The following is a 19,829-nucleotide window of genomic DNA, read 5'->3' as shown; positions in this document are numbered from 1 at the left end:
CCCAAATGAGACTGATTTTGATAACCCCGAAAAACCAAAACCCGATTGGACTAAACCGAAACCCGATTGGGATCCCGAATGCCCAGGCCTACTAGAGGTGATAAAAAGAATATTAAAGATAAACTTTTATTGAAAACATAGTACAATCCTCTTTACAGAATTTGATTTCTTGTTCACGGCTTTGGTATGTATGTGATCTCGAATTCCTAAAACCTTCTCCGAAGAGATGTCATCTCTACTAGTTTGTAGAAAAATTTGGTCATGCTTTCAGATTCTTTGTCATTGGGATGACATCTTTAGAGTCCGTCCCAATGTATTGACATTTTTGGGTGTCAAAACATGTTTACATAGTCGAAATAAGCGCTTCTAATTCAGAATGCAACAGAGACCAGTGGCGGATCTAGAAAATAAATATAGTGGGGGCAAAATATAAAGAAAAATATGAAATACAACTAAATAAAATTAAATAGTAATATCTTATAAAAATCCAGCAAATAGAAAAACAACTCTTACAAAACAACTCTACCCTCATTCATCATTCGAAATTTCTTAATCACTTTCTCGTTTGAAACTGAGTCAAATAATTTTTTCTCAATAAAGCAAACCATACAATCACTTAGAAACTGATCTCCAATTCGGTTACGTGCAGCTGTCTTCACTAGTTTCATCGCTGAAAAACATCTTTCAACACTTGCGGTGGCAACTGGCAAAGTTAGAACTAACTTTAAAAGTCTGTAAACTAAAGGATGTGCTAGATGCTTTTGAGTTTTCCCCATCAAACATGAAAAATCTCCAAGATTTTATACACTCTTAAACCTTTCGTCTCTGCGTATATTGTCGATGTAGATATCAAGTTGTTGCTCTAGAGATAAAACCTCACCATAGCTAAAATCATCTGGATATAACTTAGCTAATCGCAGCAGCTTCTCTTTATCGAACCCATGGAATGAATCAACCGGGCTTAAAGCAGCCATACAAATAAGCAGATCAGTGGTTACCTCTGTAAAACGATCGTTGAACTCTTGAATCTGCAAATCTAGAACCGTGCAAAAGCAGTTGACCTTATAATGATGCATATTGCTTATATTGGTTCTCCTTCTTGGGTACCTAAGATCAACAAACTCTTCTTCCATGATGAGCATCTCAACATTATGTTTCTTACAGAAGCAACTTTAGCCATAAGCAAATCCCAACCATCATCTCTAAGCTTCTGCAACTCTCGTTTAGTGGATCCTACCAGTGACATAGCATTTAAAATATCATGATCTTTCTGTTGCAAAGTCAATGACAAGTTCGCAGGGAGCCCCAAAATAAGTAACATAAGATGCAAGTAGAACACACAATTAAGTTTTGTGATGCATACCCCAGCGAGTAGTTGTAGGTCTTGATAAAGAACGCTTCTGATTTGTCTTGTCCTAGTCTTAACATCACCACTCTTAATTCCTTTTTCCAATTCTTCACGTTGAATTTCTCGAAACATATCTTGTCGTTTACAAGAAGCCCCAACAACATTCAACAGTGTAGAAATCATATCAAAAAAATCAGCAATGTCAAAGCGTTTTTTTGCAACAGCCACCACAACTAGCTGAAGCTGATGAGCGAAACAATGAACATAATATGCTGAACTGCTTTCTCTGGAAACCAATGATCTCAACCCATTAAACTCACCCCTCATATTACTAGCTCCATCATGACCTTGCCCTCGTACCTTTGTAATGCTCATACCATATCTAGCAAACAAATCATCTATAACAGACTTTAGAGTTAATGAAGACGTTTCTTTTACATGAACAACTCCAATAAACCGTTCTTTGATTGCTCCCCTTTTATCAACAAACCGAAAAACAACACCCATCTGCTCTTTATGAGAAACATCAGCAGACTCATCAACCAGCAAACCAAACACACCATCACCAATTTCTTCTAAAATAGCTTGTCGTACTTCTTCTGCAAAGGAATGGACAATATCTTTTTGAATCTTGGAAGAAATCATCTGGTTATTTCCTGGAGCATTTTTCAGAATAACCTTACTTATAGCATCATTCTGTTCTCCTGTGTATTTTAAAAGCTGCAAGAAATTTCCTTTGTTCGCATCCTCTTCTTTCTCACCATGACCACGAAAAGGTAATCCTTGTCGTAACAAGAATCTTGAAGCATCAATCTAAGCATTTAAGCGAATACGATACTCAGTTTTCATCTTATCATCTAGCTTAAACAGAGCATGTACTATAGATTGATGTTGATTCATCAAATCCTCACATTTCTGAACAGCAATAATGTGACAACTGTTGGGTGGTTTGCCCATATGAGTAAGCAATCTCTCTGGCTTCTGCCAGCTATTAAACCCTTCTTTCACAAATGCATCACTTCCACCTTGCATTCATATCTCATCTTTAAATAAATAGCAATATAAGCAAAATGCACGTTCTTTAGATATGCTATACTCTAGCCAACAACCATATTGATCAAACCAAGCTGGATTGAATCTTCTTGTTCCACCTCCTTTTGATATTTTTTTGAAATTATGACCATAAGGTTGACACGGACCTTTAGTTAGATATCTACGTCTAACCTCGTCTCTTTGATTTGCAGGGTAATCCATTATGTCTTTCCTTTCACCAGGGTCAGATGGCAAATCATCGATAATGGTATCAGGTACTGGAGGAGATTTTCTTTTGTCTTTCCTTTCATCAGATTCAGGCAGTGGCAGATTATTGACATTAGTTTCAGGTACCGAAGTAGATACTTTTTTATAGTATTTTTCCATTGATTTTTTTTCTGAAAAAAAAAAGTTGTGTTAAACAATACAATCGAAAGGTATGAATTTTAAAATTCACTTTTGCAAATCAAAAAGACGACAATGTTGACCGAGAACTTTATATTACTTTATCATCATCATCATCATCATCATCATCACATCCGAGTCAGCGAAACCAAATCGATATTAGAATTTTTCAAAGACACAGTTTATCAAAAAAAAATCAGTAGAGATTGTAGAAAAGTTTTTGTATAACTATAAGAGGTTGCTTTTCATTATACCATTAGAATAAAGTATTAACCATGAAAATAAAAAAACAAATTAAGATAGACAAAAAGTTACCACTCGTTGAAATCAAGACGATGAACACACGAGAAAAAAGTTTGATTAGGGCTTTTAATTTGTAACTTTAGCATAATTATGTCAATTTGGTAAAACAATAATTATATTTCTAAAATGGGCTTGGATAACATACTTGAATGGGCTGTATCTGTGGGGGTAAAAAAAAAATTCATCATTGTAACATTTTTTAACTAAAAAAAATATAGAAAAAATCAATAATTTTTTTTTTGTGGGGCAGCTGCCTCCTCCTTAACGTACGTAGGTTTGCCCATGACAGAGACAGACATCCAGAATTGTCTTTCTTTGTTTCTCAACCTTAAGAGTTGTTCACTTCCAGAATTGTTTAGCCATACTCAACCATACCCACTGAACCGTGAATCTGAAGTCCACAATCCATCTACCATTCAAATTTACCGCAAGATTAAGACTTGTATATCATGTGGTTGAACTGGCATTTGACCATATGTTGGATTTTTTGAATTCGCCTCAAACCATGCATTATATTCACTTTGGACGTGTCCTATTAACATTTAGGCATGGGCATTTTATCCGGACCCGAAGACCCGAACCAGAACCGACCCAAAAATACAGATTCGGGTCTGGGTCCGGGTCTATGCTAAGTACCTATTGGATCTTTTTTTTTTTGGACATGCGGGTCTCGGCTCGGGTCCGGGTCCTACCCGAGACCCGTTCGGGTACCCGAAGTACCCGCAAATAATTGTATATACTAGGTATATTTGGGTGATTAGGTATATTTTTGGTATTTCGGATTTTTTTTTAAAGTTTCGGGTTTGGATTTTCGGATATAATTGTAGGTTTCGGGTAAAATTTTAGATTTTTAGAAAATATAATTCGGGTATTCGGGTAAAATTCAGGTATGTTTTGGGTTTCCGGGTCTGATTTCGGATAAAATTTTGGGTATTTTTGCGGTTCTACGGGTATTTTTAGAGTTTTTGGTCCAGTTCAGGTATTCCGGGTCCTAAATACCCGAACCGACCTGGATCCGAAATATACCCGAATATTTTGGGTATTTTACGGGTATAGAAATTATAGATCCGGACCGACTCGGACCCGACAAGACCCGACCCGAAACTAACCCGGAAAATTATAGGTACCTATATGGGTCTAAATTGCTAGGACCCGACAAGACCCGAACCTGACCCGAAGACCCTAATGTCCAGGCATATTAACATTAATGGGTCTCTTGGGATTTTTCTAAATAGTTTGTCATTGCTAACCTTTCATAGGTACCAAATTATCTGAGGACAAGGGTCTCTACCGAAGTCTGGATTCTCTATTTCACTTTTTCTCCAAATAAGAAATCCAAATTTTTATACAAACTTGTTATTGAAAATATGCTCGGACGCGATGGCATTGATGCAAGAGCACAAATTTGTAAAGTAGGCGGACATTCGAATGTCAAATGGTTCATCTAGTTCTCCACATCTAGGGTAGTGGTTATCACAGACATGTCAAATTCCTTTTGATGGATAATTATCTAGATACCATCTGCCATATTAGATGCCAAGGGAAAACTTGGAGCTTTGTAATAATTGGCTCTGATACCATTACATCAGGTTTTTGCAATATAATATTTTTTGCAACCCAATAACCTGATCTAACTATAGTTCCAACTATATTTGCCATTTCTATTGGTTTGACTTATGCCGAATCAATGAAAAATCTTCTCGGTGAACTAAATTTTCCAACGCTTCTTCATTCCATTCCTTTGGAGAGCCATGCATAAGTTCGTTTACTGTCATGTGTGGATGTACTACTGATGCATTAGGTTGTGCTATCCTAACATGATTTGTAGGGATCCAAGGGTCTTTCCATACTCTTATTTAAAATACCGAATGAACATTTTGTCTTATTTTCATGCTCAGTAAGGGTCTGGTTGCCATTAAGCTCGGCCAAACATAAGAAGGATTCTCAATATCTTCTACACGCAAAGGCGAGCATAATCGATGATACATGTCTTTCATCATTTTTGCACGAAGAAATTTTGAGAATTGTATAAGCCTTTATAATTATTTTATTAATAGAGCAAAATTAAATTCATGGATTAATCAATAACTAGTTATTTACTGTGAGTTAGTGTAAATAATAGAAAGAGAAAAATAATAGTAGTAAAAAGCAAGAAAAATGTTGTTTAAATCATATAAACCTTTTTTTCCTTTTAAACCACACAAAATCTCATTTTCTCCCCAAAACAACATATCCTATTTTCTTTTTAAACCAGAAAAATCTCATTTTTCATTTAAATTACCAGATTATTCTGTCAAAACTATAAAATTTTGTATTTCGCTAAAATCACAATTTAAGTTTTTTTATCGCCGTAATCACAAAAATGTCTTTCCATAATTATATTTTTATAGATTTTCATTTTTTTTAATTTAATATTTTATAAAAATTAATAAATTATATGTTAAATTAATAATTATATATTTAATTTTGGATATACGTATATTTGTAAGTTGGAATGGAGCAGAAATCTGACTCTATTTTTTAATATTTGTAATTTACCACATTTTTAACGATATTAATTTTTAATATTTGGTTTGCTTGTATATAGACTTTTTGGATTGAATTGAAAAGAATAGTGAAACGAATGGATAAAATGCCCGCCTTAGATCTGAAATTATTTAGTGTTTAATTACAGCAAGCCAGTTTCGTTATTACATGGACGACATGGCAAAAGCTCGGTCTCCAGCGTTGATCCTCCAATTTTGTTCCATCTTGCCACGGCCATGTTTCGACCACCGCGTATGCGTCCGATTAACCGGCTACGCTTCCTTCGTGTTTTTGAACTGAGCTAAAATCAAATCCAAAAGTGGAGGATATTCAAATAATGATATTACTGTCCATAAATCTTTTGAAATTTCTAATACATTATCCGCGGGGTATGCTTCGTTGTCTGCCACATCGTCTTCTTTGCCACAGGCTACAACACCACATTATTAAAAGGACCAAAACTGTTTACTAGTATTAAATTAATATACCTTTCGAAATCTTCTAAACCGTGACCACTCGATGCAAAAGGGGAACAAATGCGAAAGCTAAAGTTACGGGGTCTCTAAAGAAGAATCTGAAAAGAAAAGGGGCAATAACAAATGAGTGGGGCAGTAACTAAACACGTCGCTTGCCCACAAGAATCAATCCTCACCAATCACAACTCTCGACTACAATCTCTCATCACGACTCTCCGCTGAGTCGGAGTCTCAAAATCAAATTTCGTTTACCAATTTTCAAACTAAAAAAGAAAATAAAAATAAACTCAGAGAGCCTCAAGTTTCAGCTTGCGGCTAAGATTTAAAGTCATCATCAACAATTTGAGAGAGATTCGTCTCTTTAATATCTGAAACCCTTCCCTCTATATAACTCCACACGAAGATTTTCTAATCTCTGCCTGAAAATGTCGATACACTTTGCTTTCTATCTTTAATTTTTCTTTTCTTGCGTGTTTTTTTCTCGGGAAAGGGTCTCCGGGAAAATCTGATGGACGCAGCTTCAAGTTTTCTGTGCAGAAGCATTCGGATTCCCTCGACGGCGTTCACCTTCACTCGGCCGCCGGTGAATTACGTCTGTCTCGTCTCCGATAAGAGAGACGGCGTTCGCGTTTTCCCGACGCGGAAGGTCTTTTGCAGCGGCGGTTCTAGTGCGACGAAGAGGAAGCCTCGAAGGAAAAGTAATGTTTCCGATAAACTTAGGCCTAGGAGAGTGGAGAAGAGGAAGGATACTGAATCTGTGAGTGTTAGTAGTGAAACTGTTGTGGAGCAACCGAAGGAGAAGAGCAAAGAGTTGAGTCTCCGCGCTTTGAATCAAAACGGTGATCCCTTGGGGCGGAGAGATCTAGGGAGGAACGTCGTGAAGTGGATTAGCCAAGCCATGAAGGCGATGGCCTCTGACTTCGCAAACGCGGAGGTTCAGGGTGAGTTCTCGGAGCTAAGGCAGAACGTTGGTTCCGGTTTGACGTTTGTGATTCAAGCTCAGCCCTATCTCAACGCCATTCCTATGCCACTCGGCCTTGAGGTCATCTGTATGAAGGCTTGCACCCATTATCCTACCTTGTTCGATCATTTCCAGAGGGAGTTGCGTGATGTTCTTCAAGACCTTGAGAGCAAGAACGTCATGGAGAATTGGAAGGAGACTCAGTCTTGGAAGCTGCTCAAGGAGATAGCTAATTCAGGTTTTTTATTGTTTTGGTTGTTATTTTCTTGGCTCTTAGTGAATTTTTTTTGGGTTATGTGGTGTTGTGCAGCTCACCATAGAGAGGTTGCTCGCAAAGCTCATCAACCAAAGCCAGTTGCTGGAGTTTTTGGGATGGACTCAGAGAAGGTGAAGGCTATACAAGCAAGGATTGACGAGTTCACCAGCCGCATGTCGCAGTTACTTCAAGTGGAACGAGATACGGAACTGGAGGTTACACAGGAGGAACTAGATGTTATCCCTACTCCAGATGAGAGCTCTGATTCCTCCAAACCGATCGAGTTCTTGGTTAGGCACGGTGAAGCTCCCCAGGAACTTTGTGACACAATTTGCAACTTGTATGCAGTTAGTACCTCCACAGGTTAGTTCTTTGTTGTAATATGTTCTCTTTCAGTTTCGAAAAAAATATGTTGTAAAATGTAATCAATATGCAGGTCTCGGAGGTATGCACTTGGTGTTGTTTAAGGTTGGGGGCAACCATCGTCTACCTCCTACAACACTTTCCCCTGGTGACATGGTTTGCATAAGAATTTGTGACAGTAAGGGTGCTGGAGCAACTTCTTGTACGCAGGGGTTTGTTCACAACCTTGGAGATGATGGGTGCAGCATTGGCGTTGCTCTAGAATCTCGTCATGGAGATCCTACTTTCTCCAAGCTCTTTGGAAAGAGTGTCAGAATTGATCGTATTCATGGGTTGGCCGATGCTCTCACTTATGAGGTATATTTTTGTAGAGTTTAATCCCAGTAATTTTCATCTTTACGACATTCAAAGATGCTTATCATGGCCTTTTATTGCAAGTGTTTGCTCAAATGTCGATAGTTCACATTACTATTTCTTTCTGCAACTCGCTTATTGTATGTAATCTTCTGTTGCAGCGTAACTGTGAAGCCCTAATGCTTCTGCAGAAGAATGGGCTGCAGAAGAAAAATCCATCAATTTCTGTAGTGGCGACATTATTTGGGGACGGGGAAGATATCACATGGCTGGAGCAGAATGATTATGTAGACTGGAGTGAAGCGGAGTTGAGTGATGAGCCAGTGGGAAAGTTATTCGACGATTCCCAACGGAGAGCCATAGCGCTGGGAGTAAACAAAAAGAGACCTGTTATGATAGTTCAAGGACCTCCTGGTACTGGAAAGACTGGAATGCTCAAGGAGGTCATCACCCTAGCTGTTCAGCAGGGAGAAAGAGTACTTGTAACAGCACCTACTAATGCAGCTGTTGATAACATGGTCGAGAAGCTCTCACATCTTGGGCTAAACATTGTCCGAGTCGGAAATCCTGCAAGAATATCATCCGCTGTTGCTTCAAAGTCTTTGGGGGAAATTGTGAACTCCAAGCTCGCAAGCTTTCGAACAGAACTGGAAAGGAAGAAGTCAGATTTAAGAAAAGATCTTCGGCAATGCCTGAGGGATGATTCTCTTGCTGCTGGCATTCGACAGCTTTTGAAACAGCTTGGAAAGGCGTTGAAGAAGAAGGAAAAAGAAACTGTGAAGGAAATACTATCAAATGCACAGGTTGTTTTCGCCACTAACATTGGAGCAGCTGATCCTTTGGTTAGGAGGTTGGAAACATTTGATTTGGTTGTTATAGATGAAGCTGGTCAGTCTATCGAGCCTTCATGCTGGATTCCAATATTGCAAGGGAAACGTTGTATTCTTGCTGGTGATCCATGCCAATTAGCACCAGTTGTTCTATCACGTAAAGCTTTGGAAGATGGGCTTGGTGTATCCTTACTGGAACGAGCTGCATCTTTACATGATGGGCTGCTTGCGACAAAGTTAACAACTCAGTATCGTATGAATGATGCAATAGCTGGCTGGGCGTCAAAGGAGATGTATGGTGGATGGTTGAAATCTGCTCCAAGTGTGGCCTCTCATCTGCTTATCGATTCTCCCTTTGTGAAGGTACTTCTTCTTACTGTTTGATTGGTTTTCTTATTTATTTGATGGCAACATGGCATGCAATCACACATATGTTTACTTGTTATGCTTCTGTTCTTTAGAAAATTTCCACTGAAACATTACATGATACTATCTTGGCTTGTGGTTGAATGTCGTGCTGCTCCTGAGCTTGCGAAAGATGATTCGCGTCTTCTTTTGTTTGGTGGTTAGAAATTAAACAAAAGTGTCGAAAATTCGCGTACCTTTGGCGGTCTAATTGACTGCAACAGGACGCACCATGGTAACACCACGGCACTTAAGGTTTAACATCATCTTTCTTTTTTTTTCCACTTACTGCAGCCTACTTGGATAACGCAATGCCCGCTGCTTCTTCTCGACACAAGAATGCCATATGGGAGTTTGTCGATGGGCTGCGAGGAGCGTCTAGATCCAGCTGGTACAGGCTCATTATACAATGAAGGAGAAGCAGATATTGTGGTTAATCACGTTATCTCGTTGATTTATGCAGGTGAGTAGTATATTTTCAGTTAGTAGTAAATTAGAAGAAACAAGCCATAGTTTGAAGAATCAAAGGCTCACGTATGTTTAAGCTCGATATCCTAATAAAATTTTAAATGATTATAGGGGTTAGTCCAATGGCCATAGCCGTCCAATCTCCATATGTTGCTCAGGTGCAGCTACTCAGGGAAAGGCTGGATGATTTTCCAGTTGCTGATGGAGTTGAGGTCGCAACCATTGACAGCTTTCAAGGACGGGAGGCTGATGCAGTGATCATATCAATGGTACACTATTCTCCTACTGTTACCTTCTGCAGCATTGCATAGTTTTTTTTATTTATCCAAGTGCAAAGAAGACTCATGTAGGTGGTTGCTGCTTTTGTATAGGTACGGTCCAACAACCTAGGTGCAGTGGGATTCCTAGGGGATAGCAGAAGGATGAACGTAGCCATAACAAGAGCCCGGAAGCACGTGGCGGTGGTATGTGATAGCTCAACAATCTGCCACAACACGTTCCTTGCAAGGCTGTTGCGTCACATACGCTATTTCGGAAGAGTGAAACATGTGGACCCAGGTAGCTTGGGTGGTTCAGGACTAGGCTTGGACCCGATGTTGCCTTACCTTGGCTAAACTCCGCCAAACATACAAAGTACTACCAACAACAAGAAAACCAAAAACTTCTTTTCTCTCTCTTTCTATCTTGGTGTAATATGTTTCCATGGCGAGTTGTTCCTTGTACAGGAAAATATTTGTTTTCAGTTGTCGTTACCACAGAAAGTAATCTGTATATGAAAAGACTGAAATATTCGTTTTGTCGTCAACATTAGTATGAATTTTGGCCTTTTGGCGTATGAATGAATATCAATTTGGAAAAAAAAAAAAAAAGAAAAGACCGAAATATTCATGTATATTTTATACAATTGGTGTGGCGTCATATTTTACCACATATCCACTAAGTTATCTGTTCTGGTCTGGTAAAACAAACAAAACTAAACAGTTTTTGATTACTGTTCTATCAATGACTGTTCTATATTCCAAATCATTTTAGCTAATATTTTTTGAATTCAAAATAGACGATGTTTTGGAGAGTTTAAAATATTTCAAAATACTTGATGTTTTGATATTTTGATATTAATTTTAGTTTTACAGAAAACTGTGTCACCAATGATGTTTTATAGTTGTTTTTATGATTGGCTGAATTAGTTTTACTTTAATGTTATTTTTTAGAAAAAAATATATGCTTTAAATCTTGTGCATTCACTTAAAACATCGAGTATTTTGAAACAGGTAGTAGTTATTAAAGAAAATGGTTAAGTTGCTCGTAAATTATTGGGGAGTGTAAACAAGAAAGCAAAAAGCTGTCGTTATAATTGTGCCTTGATCTGGTCGTGAAGTAATGTTTTTCTGGATTATATGTAACACGTAACAACTAATGACAGTCAATTGATTATTTAGTTTATATTAAATGTATCTTCTTCTTGAAGAGAAAAAAATCCTTAATTACTCTATAATGATTACAGTTTGATGATATGATGTTATTAGTACTACTAGGTCAAAACCCGCGCTACGCCGCGGACTATCATAACACGAAATACATTTTATGCATTGTACTTTTTTTGCTATTTACTGTGAGACAGTTTATTGGAAAATTATTAAAAAAATGGCTTGTCCTCAACTTTACAAATGTGGTTAGAAGTAAATGTAATTTTTTGTTAGTACTATATTTGTCATATTAATACAATATTTTACATAATTTCACATTTTTCAATATATAATATAATACTAATGAAACTATAATTATCTTTGATAAATAAAAGGTTGATAAAATTTATCAAACCTTATGTAAAGCATATAAGAACGGGTTTTAGAAAACATGTCCACTCTTTCCAAGTTAATAATGTTTATATTTTGTTTTTATATTTTAGGTTCTTAAAACTTGACTGCTTCTATATAAATTTAAGAAGATTATGATGAATCCATACTGTATTTTAGTAATTTATTTGGTGATATTTTTAGTCATTTGAATATTTTGGCTTTGTCTTAGGTTCTTGAGCGTTGTAACTTTGATGAACCTTCTATTAATATACTAATATATTTTCAAATGAGTACGTCAACTTCACTCATCGGTGATCGGTCTCAATAACCACGTAATGACCATTATTTGAAAATATCCCAAACAATGAGAGCTTACCTATATCATTTTTTTCCCCGAGTTATATCATCTAGCGATTCGGAAAGTTGATTCCTCTCCACATGGTTTGGCTTATCAAACTTAATTACTAACTAATGTTTTCTTCTTACGATTTTCTATAGTTACTTTTCTCCGCTCTGTCATTCGTCCTTGAGGACAGGTCTGGCAACAAATTTCAAATAAGTGATGTTTTTGTTGGTTACGGGACACCAAGGATATATGACTCCAAAAACCATAAATAAATATACAGAGTTGTTTTTCTACTTGGATAATCGCACACCTCTTGGTTCTATGCAATTGTTCATGTGACCAAACAAATCGTTCATATTGTAGTTGCCTTAGCTTGCTCAGAATGTTCTGCAAGTTGCCTTAGCTGGCTCAGAATGTTCTGCAACAGAGAAGACAAATTCGTGCATCAAGCATAGAACATGTATGAGAATATATATATATATATATATATATATATTTCTTTGTTATACAGAAATGGAACTTACGTCTAACTGTATGATTCTACAGGTGCTTGAAAGATTAATTACTTTATTCAGAGATGTCACAGTGCTTGAAAGGCCAAGATTGATTTCACATGTTACACGGTAAAGAGAAAGTGAGCTCAAAATATAATTACCCATTGGAGAATAGAGAACTCCTTGATGTGTCACTGCGTCTTTTCTTTGTGGATTCTAGAGAATAACACAGATTTTCCTTCTCCTAGACACAACTTCTCATCGTGACAAAAAAAAAGACACATGTTCTCAAAGACAGGCATTTTCTCAAACTTAGCCTATGATACCCCAAAGAAAAAAAAACACAGTTTCTCAGTGAAAGTGCAAAATATTTTCTTCAAAAATCTCTGAGTGAAATCTAATTGGATGGATCTCAGTTAACAAATTTTGGTATCAAAAACTTTCCAGCTTTTTCTCAATATCGTGATCATTATTCCTACACTTGTTGAAATGATAAAATCTAACAACTCACTGGTGTCATTGTTATTTTCCACCAAACTTGATATTCAGATGTATGATATCTTGCATATTTGCATTGTTTTAGTCATTCATTCTTGCATATGTTGAATCACTTAGATTAATATTTAAGCATCTTTAGGTTTCATATTGCATACATAAGTCTTTATTAGGTGTTGGAGCATAGGTATTTGGAGACATTTGGGCTCTTAAAGAGTAGAAAATGATCATCTTAGCGAAATGGGAATTGGAGCGAGGTTCTGAAGCGACCTGATGCACCCGCTCTAGATTGGAGTGTAGAGCGACCCACTGGAGCGAGGTATGACACCCGCTTTGTACCAGAGCGACCTCTCGCTGCGAGGTAGCGTACTGCTCTGGGCCCAACATCCCATCGACAACTTTCGAGAACCGGAGCGACCAAGACAGAACGAGGTGGGTACATCGCGCGTCAAATCCATGAAGTGCAAAAGAAGCCAGAGCGACGTCCCAGAGCGAGGTGGCGAACCCGCTGTGAAGCTGGAGCGACTCACCAAAGAGGGGTCACGAACCCGCACGCAAGATTTATATTTTGTCAATTTTTCAGTTTTGCTGAACCTTCTCAGACTTGTTTTTGAGGCCCACTTGTTTTTGAGGCCCTCTAGGTTTTTAGGAGTCCTATAAATACTCTCTAAACCTAAAATTAAGACTTATCTTGTTATATATCAAATAAGAGACCACTTTGGAGTGAAAAATCTAGGGAAGAACAAAGATATTCCTCCTCCTGGACATGGGTCTCGTCCACTTGTGGAACAATTCAACACAAACCTTAAGCTTCTTAATAAATATCAACAATTTGTTCAATCTTTTTCTGTGACAGTTAAAAAAAGAACGACAATATAGTTTCTTTGCAATCTTCATAATGAAATCCACTTGGATCTCAGTTAACAAACCTTAGTATCAAACTCTCCAGATTTTTCTCAATCTCGTCATCATCATCCTAACCCGGCGTGAAATCTAATAAAACATTGTTGTTAGTGTTTTTCGATGGGATAATGCGGCACATAACTTGAAAGTTTAGAATCTAGACCAATAAGTATCAAAGCAGGTTATATTTCTAAGTTTTGATCTAAAAAATTAAACTCATTTCTCTAAAAACTATCTTTGCTTTTAAAAACACCAAAAAGAAAGAAACATATAAAAAATGGCAAATCTCCAAAATAGCATCTTTCTAAGTTTATATCACAAAAATAGTACTCAAAAACTAAAATGACCAAAATAGCACATTTCGAAGTTTATCCTTTGAAAATTTTAATTTTTTTTATTTTTCCAAATTTGAAATCTTATCCCCAAAACCTCATTTCTCAACTCTAAACCCTAAACTCTAAACCCTAAACCCTAAACCCTAAACCCTAAACTCTAATCCCTAAACTCTAAACCCTAAACCCTAAACCCTAAACCCTAAACTCTAATCCCTAAACTCTAAACCCTAAACCCTAAACCCTAAAAAACTCATTTCTCTAAAAACTATCTTTGCTCTTAAAAACACCAAAAAGACAGAAACATATAAAAAATGCGAAAACATTAAAATTTATTTGCAAAGATTTTCTTCAATAAATACTCCAACGTCTATATCAGTAGGATCTCTATCAATGATGTCCACCACACTATATTTTCCACCACCTCTGTCACTGGATTTCTCTCATTACCATATCTGCTTTGCATTCTCGCTATAATCTGCTACCTCAATCTCACAACCACCACTAACAACGTTATTGTTTAGTTTATATTTTACCTTTTGTGGGTTTTTATTGAGAATATGTGCCACAAAGCTTTAAATTTTGGATACTCGAGGTGTTTTTATTCCAAAAGAACTGTTGTCGATTTCGTCTTGTAAGTGACATCCTTACTGATTCTTGATTCACTGGGTTTCTTTGCTTGGAGAATCTGAAGTCAAAGAAGATAAAGCGATCGACATGTGACTAAGCTTGCGTGGATTATGACGTGGAGAAACGAAATGTTGTTATTGGTTTTAATGTTTTTTCATTTATTGACATGGCGACTCCACAATGATTTTAAAAGCTGAGGTGTCATGTTCTGGAGAGAACCTTGCTCCATTATTGTGTTGATTATACACATCTTTGGAGATTGGTGGATCTACAAGGTATTACTCGAAGCCAATCATTATCATATATTTGTAAACATGTGATATAATACGAATAACGTTTGGTGGTTCAGTAGTATTATATAAGAAAGCGATGGTTGATTTGTACCTAAAGTGATAGTTTACGCTAGGTCTGGGACGGATCGGATATCTGAACAATTTTAAGGTATCCGGATCCGGATCCTTATCCGGCGGATCCATAATTTTATTATCCTTATCCGGATCTGGGGTTTTCGGATATCCGGGTGTCAGATATCTTTCTAAAAATTGTAATATCCGGTGGATATCCGGATCCAGATTTGGATCCTTAAAATAAATAAAATAATAATAATAATATATATAAAATATTAAATTTTTTTTTTAAAAATATATAATGTTTTTAATTATTTCTATGTATAATATTACAAAATTTACATAAAATTTACATATACTATTATAAAAATAAAAATATATATGCTGAGGTTCTCTTCTCTAATGGTATGCTCTCCTGTTTTTCTTATTCTTTTAGATTCTGCATTTTTTTTGTTTGAGTATGATTGTCATTTTCTTGTTTCATTCTTTTATTGAATTATTTTCTAGTTTCTTAGAAGATTTTGTTGGTTGTAGGCTAGTCTTCTTCTGTCCTTGGCCATTTGTATGATAATACTCTGACTACTGAAGTCAACTTGTTTTGATATGTGCACAACTGGGAGAATGAGTTAATGTTGATATGCTCCTTATACAAAATGTTTTGGTTTGTATAAGCCCATATGATTTCGTTTCACATTAATTGTACTGTGATTTTTCTTGTGATTCACTAACTCACAATGTTTTTTTTTGCCATTTTCCATGCTCCAAATATTTCTTTAATAAGATTTTGTCTTATTTCTCATTCATATTGTGATCTAAGATGTTGTGGTAGAGATTTTTAGTTAAAAGGATAAAAAATGAAAATTTAATCTTTTTAGACGAGATATTTAGTGGTGTTTGTAGGAACTGAATTTTGAATGATTGTAATTTTTTTTAATTCTGTTGTTATTAGTTTATTATTGATTTTAACAATCTAGTGTTACTAGTTTGATGATTATTTAATTATAAATAAAATCTACAATTATCTAGAAAGTTTAATTTTTAATGTTTCTATTATGATGTCACTGGAACTTGAATTATAAAATAATTAATTCCTAAATTAAAACTTCAAATACTATCCATCCTTTAAATTTTGTATAACAGAATGTTTTCATAGATTTTATAAATATGCAAAACCCTTTGCAGTTCTTTATAAATTTAACAAAATTATCATCTCTTAGAATCAGCACTTTATGTAAGTTAAACTTCCACTAACACCTTTTTTAAGTGTTTTTACATTTAAACTTTTTATATATTTAATCCTTGTTTACATATTCAACACTTTTTATATATCATATTTAACTTTGCTTGCAAAATTCCCATGTTAGATTTTCTATTCTTTTTTTTTTAAATAAAGGAGAGAGAGAAAAAAAAAAAGACTTTCATCTTTTCGCGGAAAACAAAAACAAAAATTCGCCGCTTTAAGTTTCAAAATAAATGCTGAAAGTGAATTGTGTGTCTGTCTGAATTCAAAACCGTTTTTGTCATCTTCCTCAGAGCATAACGATGCTGAAAGTTCCTGATTCTTCTTCACCCACCGGAGTTCTCGAAGAATTCTTCAGAACCGAAGAATTTGAAAGCTCCGAGGCCGCGAAGAACCCTTCCTCCTCTCGTTTCCGCAGAATCGTTGAGCTTCTAAGAAGCACATCGAAAAAATCGCTGGAGAATCTGAAGATTCCGTTTCACAACAATGCCATTAAGAGCTCTTTGAGGAGATGCACTAGCTTGAGGGACAATCTCAGATTCGGATCCTCCAACGATGCTCATTTTCTTGTACACTCTCCTCGAAGAATCTTCACTTTCTCCGAGCTCAAGATTGCTACAAACAATTTCGCTTTCGGTAAGTATCAAATCTGAAATCTCAACATGGGTTTGTTTGTTTGTTTTGTTTGTTGCAATTCGGTTTAGTATCGGTTTGATAAAATTCGTATTGTTGATTTTCTGGTTTACTTGGTTTAGCAGACTTATCTTAATTGGTCTGCATGTTTACTTGGTTTACTACTAAACTTTAAAGTAAACCAGTGAATCAAAGTTGTCATGTCTACATGTTTTATGATTTGAATTTTTAATAAGTTACTGGAACAGCAAAAAATAATGTTTTTGTTGGACATATAGTTGAACTGACCAAACTAAAGAAGATTTGTTGTGTAATAATAACAATATTTTCTTCTGGGCAGAGAATCTAATTGGGAAAGGAGGTTATGCTGAAGTGTACAAGGGGAGGTTGTCAAATGGACAAATGGTAGCTATAAAACGGCTGATGCGGGGAAATAGCGAGGAGATCATTGGAGACTTTCTATCAGAGATGGGCATAATGGCACATGTTAACCATTCAAACATTGCCAAGCTTTTGGGCTATGGTGTCGAAGGTGGAATGCATCTTGTTCTTGAGTTATCACCTCATGGGAGCTTAGCTTCTATGCTTTATAGTAAACTCTCTTCCTCCATCACTCTTGCATGCATGCCTTTATTGATTATCACCCAAATTAGAGAACATTGTTTGATTGATATAGGCTCCAAGGAGAAGATGAATTGGAGCATCAGGTACAAGATTGCATTGGGAGTTGCAGAGGGTCTCGTCTATCTTCACAGAGGATGTCACAGGAGAATCATTCACAGAGATATTAAGGCCGCAAACATTCTTCTCACTCATGATTTTTCGCCTCAGGTACGGTATATATTGGAAGAAAACAAAACATATCTTTAATTGGTTCTTTGCCTCTGATGAAATGTCTTGGGATTTTAGATATGCGATTTTGGGCTTGCAAAGTGGCTACCTGAACACTGGACGCACCATATTGTTTCCAAGTTTGAAGGCACGTTCGGGTGAGACTACGTACGCGTATACTTCCTTGGATAATTGTTTTTTTTTTTTTTTTCACCAAGCAAGTCTCAGAGATGGATTTTGTTTCAGATATCTTGCTCCTGAGTACTTAACTCACGGGATAGTAGACGAGAAGACTGATGTATTCGCCTTGGGTGTTCTCTTACTCGAACTTGTTACTGGACGGCGAGCTCTCGACTACTCCAAGCAAAGTCTTGTTCTATGGGTTAGTTCTAAAGAACAAGACAACCGTGACTGAAACTCACTTTTGTACTTAGTTGCTTTCATATTTTTTCCCAGGCTAAACCATTGATGAAGAAGAACAAAATTAGAGAGCTGATCGATCCATCTCTGGTGGGTGACTATGATTGGAGGCAGATTAAACTTGTGCTTCTGGCTGCTTCGTTATCAATCCAACAGTCATCAATAGAGAGGCCTGGGATGAGTCAGGTAGCTAACCAATGTTTCTTGTGTAACAAGTAAAGTTAATCACCTTTGTTTTGATCTTGTCTTAAAATTAGGTCGTTGAGATCCTCAAAGGCAACCTGAACGACCTCAAGTGCATCATGAAATGCAAAGTTCCCTTTTATCGGAAAGCTTTCAGGGATGAACACATCAAGGGATATTCATAAAATTATATCTTGGAGAGTGGAAATAGATGAAAGGGGGAGCTTACATCATTTTGGGTTTGGGGGATAAAAAAGAAGAATTATGTAGATCACTTGTCAAGAATAAGATACTAATGACAGTGACATCGTATATATACCTTTTATATAGATTACTGAATAGAGTGACTATTATTTGTGAATTCTGTTTATTTATTGAAAAAATTACACACATGGACACTTTATGTATTTGCAATGACACAATAAGACATTTTCTACTTGGTACACACTTTATGTGTGGTGTTTGACAGATATACCTTTAACCACGTAGAGCATTCTCGTTGCTTCACCAAAACATTTACTATTATTTTTTCTATTGATTTATATTTTGAATTTTAAATTGTAAAATCAAAAGCACTTTCTCAATTGAGTTGCTAAATCCCTAACCCCATTATGTCTCGTTCCCAAAGACGACGATTCAATGTTTGAACCCAATTGATCATGTGAACACTCAGAACAAAATCCAAACAAAATCAAATCTGTCTAAACTTTCCCAATTATGTTCATTCTCCACCGTTTAATTCTTTGTCCCTTTCGTCGGACTCCATCAAAACCAAAACCTTTAATCATCTTCTTTGTCTAAAGCACTTCGTTTCTCGCCAGCTCGTGCTCCGTAAGATTACAGTTCTTCGCATCACAGTCGCTCATCTATCGCCGACGGGATGAACTCAGACCAGATTGAAGTTCTTAATCTTGCCATAAGGTATGGTTTCATAAGTCAAGGCTTTAATCTATAGGATTTGATATTTCCGTCTTTAATTCCTCTATGGATGGTTGGCAGTGTGGTCGTGAGATTTTTTTTCTATATGATTTGAGATCTGAGTCTTTTAAATCCATGTGTGTTTCATTCTTGAAGTATAATTAGTGATTTGGACAAAATGTACATGTGTGTTCCATTATATAGGTGAAGCTGCAGTGGTTTGAGCTTGGTATCACCATGGATGAAAGCTTGATCAGATCTGCAATAAGAATGATGAATTTACATATTTGGTCCTTATATTTATGTAAGTATTTGTTTTCACCCTTAATTTTTAAATGTGCAGATTTGTATTCTAATTAGTATCAAAAATTTTAAGTATACACCACAGACATGTTTTATGCAATTATGTTCTTCATGATTACAATGTCCATATAAACATATCCTAATCCATGTCCACACCTACTAGCTCACAAATAATCGATAATGGACATCATTTAACATGATCTCTTTCAGAAACTTTGATGTGGATAC

At 36.3% G+C, this 19,829-nt stretch overlaps 2 protein-coding genes and 1 pseudogene across 2 annotated transcripts; 2 read left to right on the top strand and 1 right to left on the bottom strand.

Annotated features, from left to right (window-relative positions):
- Positions 1-509: 509 nt before the first annotated feature.
- On the bottom strand, positions 510-2,767 carry LOC106338735 (annotated as a pseudogene).
- Positions 2,768-6,354: 3,587 nt separating this feature from the next.
- LOC106341953 (DNA-binding protein SMUBP-2) lies at positions 6,355-10,552 on the top strand. Its single transcript, XM_013780709.1, has 7 exons — positions 6,355-7,289; positions 7,362-7,670; positions 7,744-8,027; positions 8,186-9,217; positions 9,554-9,722; positions 9,839-9,996; positions 10,099-10,552. Exons 1-7 carry the CDS (start codon positions 6,599-6,601, stop codon positions 10,339-10,341), a joined length of 2,886 nt encoding a protein of 961 aa, XP_013636163.1. The 5' UTR covers positions 6,355-6,598; the 3' UTR covers positions 10,342-10,552.
- A 5,969-nt stretch (positions 10,553-16,521) lies between these two features.
- Positions 16,522-18,591, top strand: LOC106340640 (receptor-like cytosolic serine/threonine-protein kinase RBK2). The gene is made up of 7 exons (XM_013779483.1): positions 16,522-16,949; positions 17,287-17,538; positions 17,623-17,777; positions 17,856-17,935; positions 18,024-18,159; positions 18,234-18,383; positions 18,455-18,591. The coding sequence occupies exons 1-7, from the start codon at positions 16,616-16,618 to the stop codon at positions 18,563-18,565; spliced, it is 1,218 nt and encodes a 405-aa protein (XP_013634937.1). The 5' UTR covers positions 16,522-16,615; the 3' UTR covers positions 18,566-18,591.
- The last annotated feature ends 1,238 nt before the right edge of the window (positions 18,592-19,829 follow it).

This window comes from Brassica oleracea, chromosome C4 (genome assembly GCF_000695525.1).
Source record: "Brassica oleracea var. oleracea cultivar TO1000 chromosome C4, BOL, whole genome shotgun sequence".
NCBI lineage: Eukaryota > Viridiplantae > Streptophyta > Magnoliopsida > Brassicales > Brassicaceae > Brassica > Brassica oleracea.
This window is presented reverse-complemented; position numbering and strand designations above follow the sequence as displayed.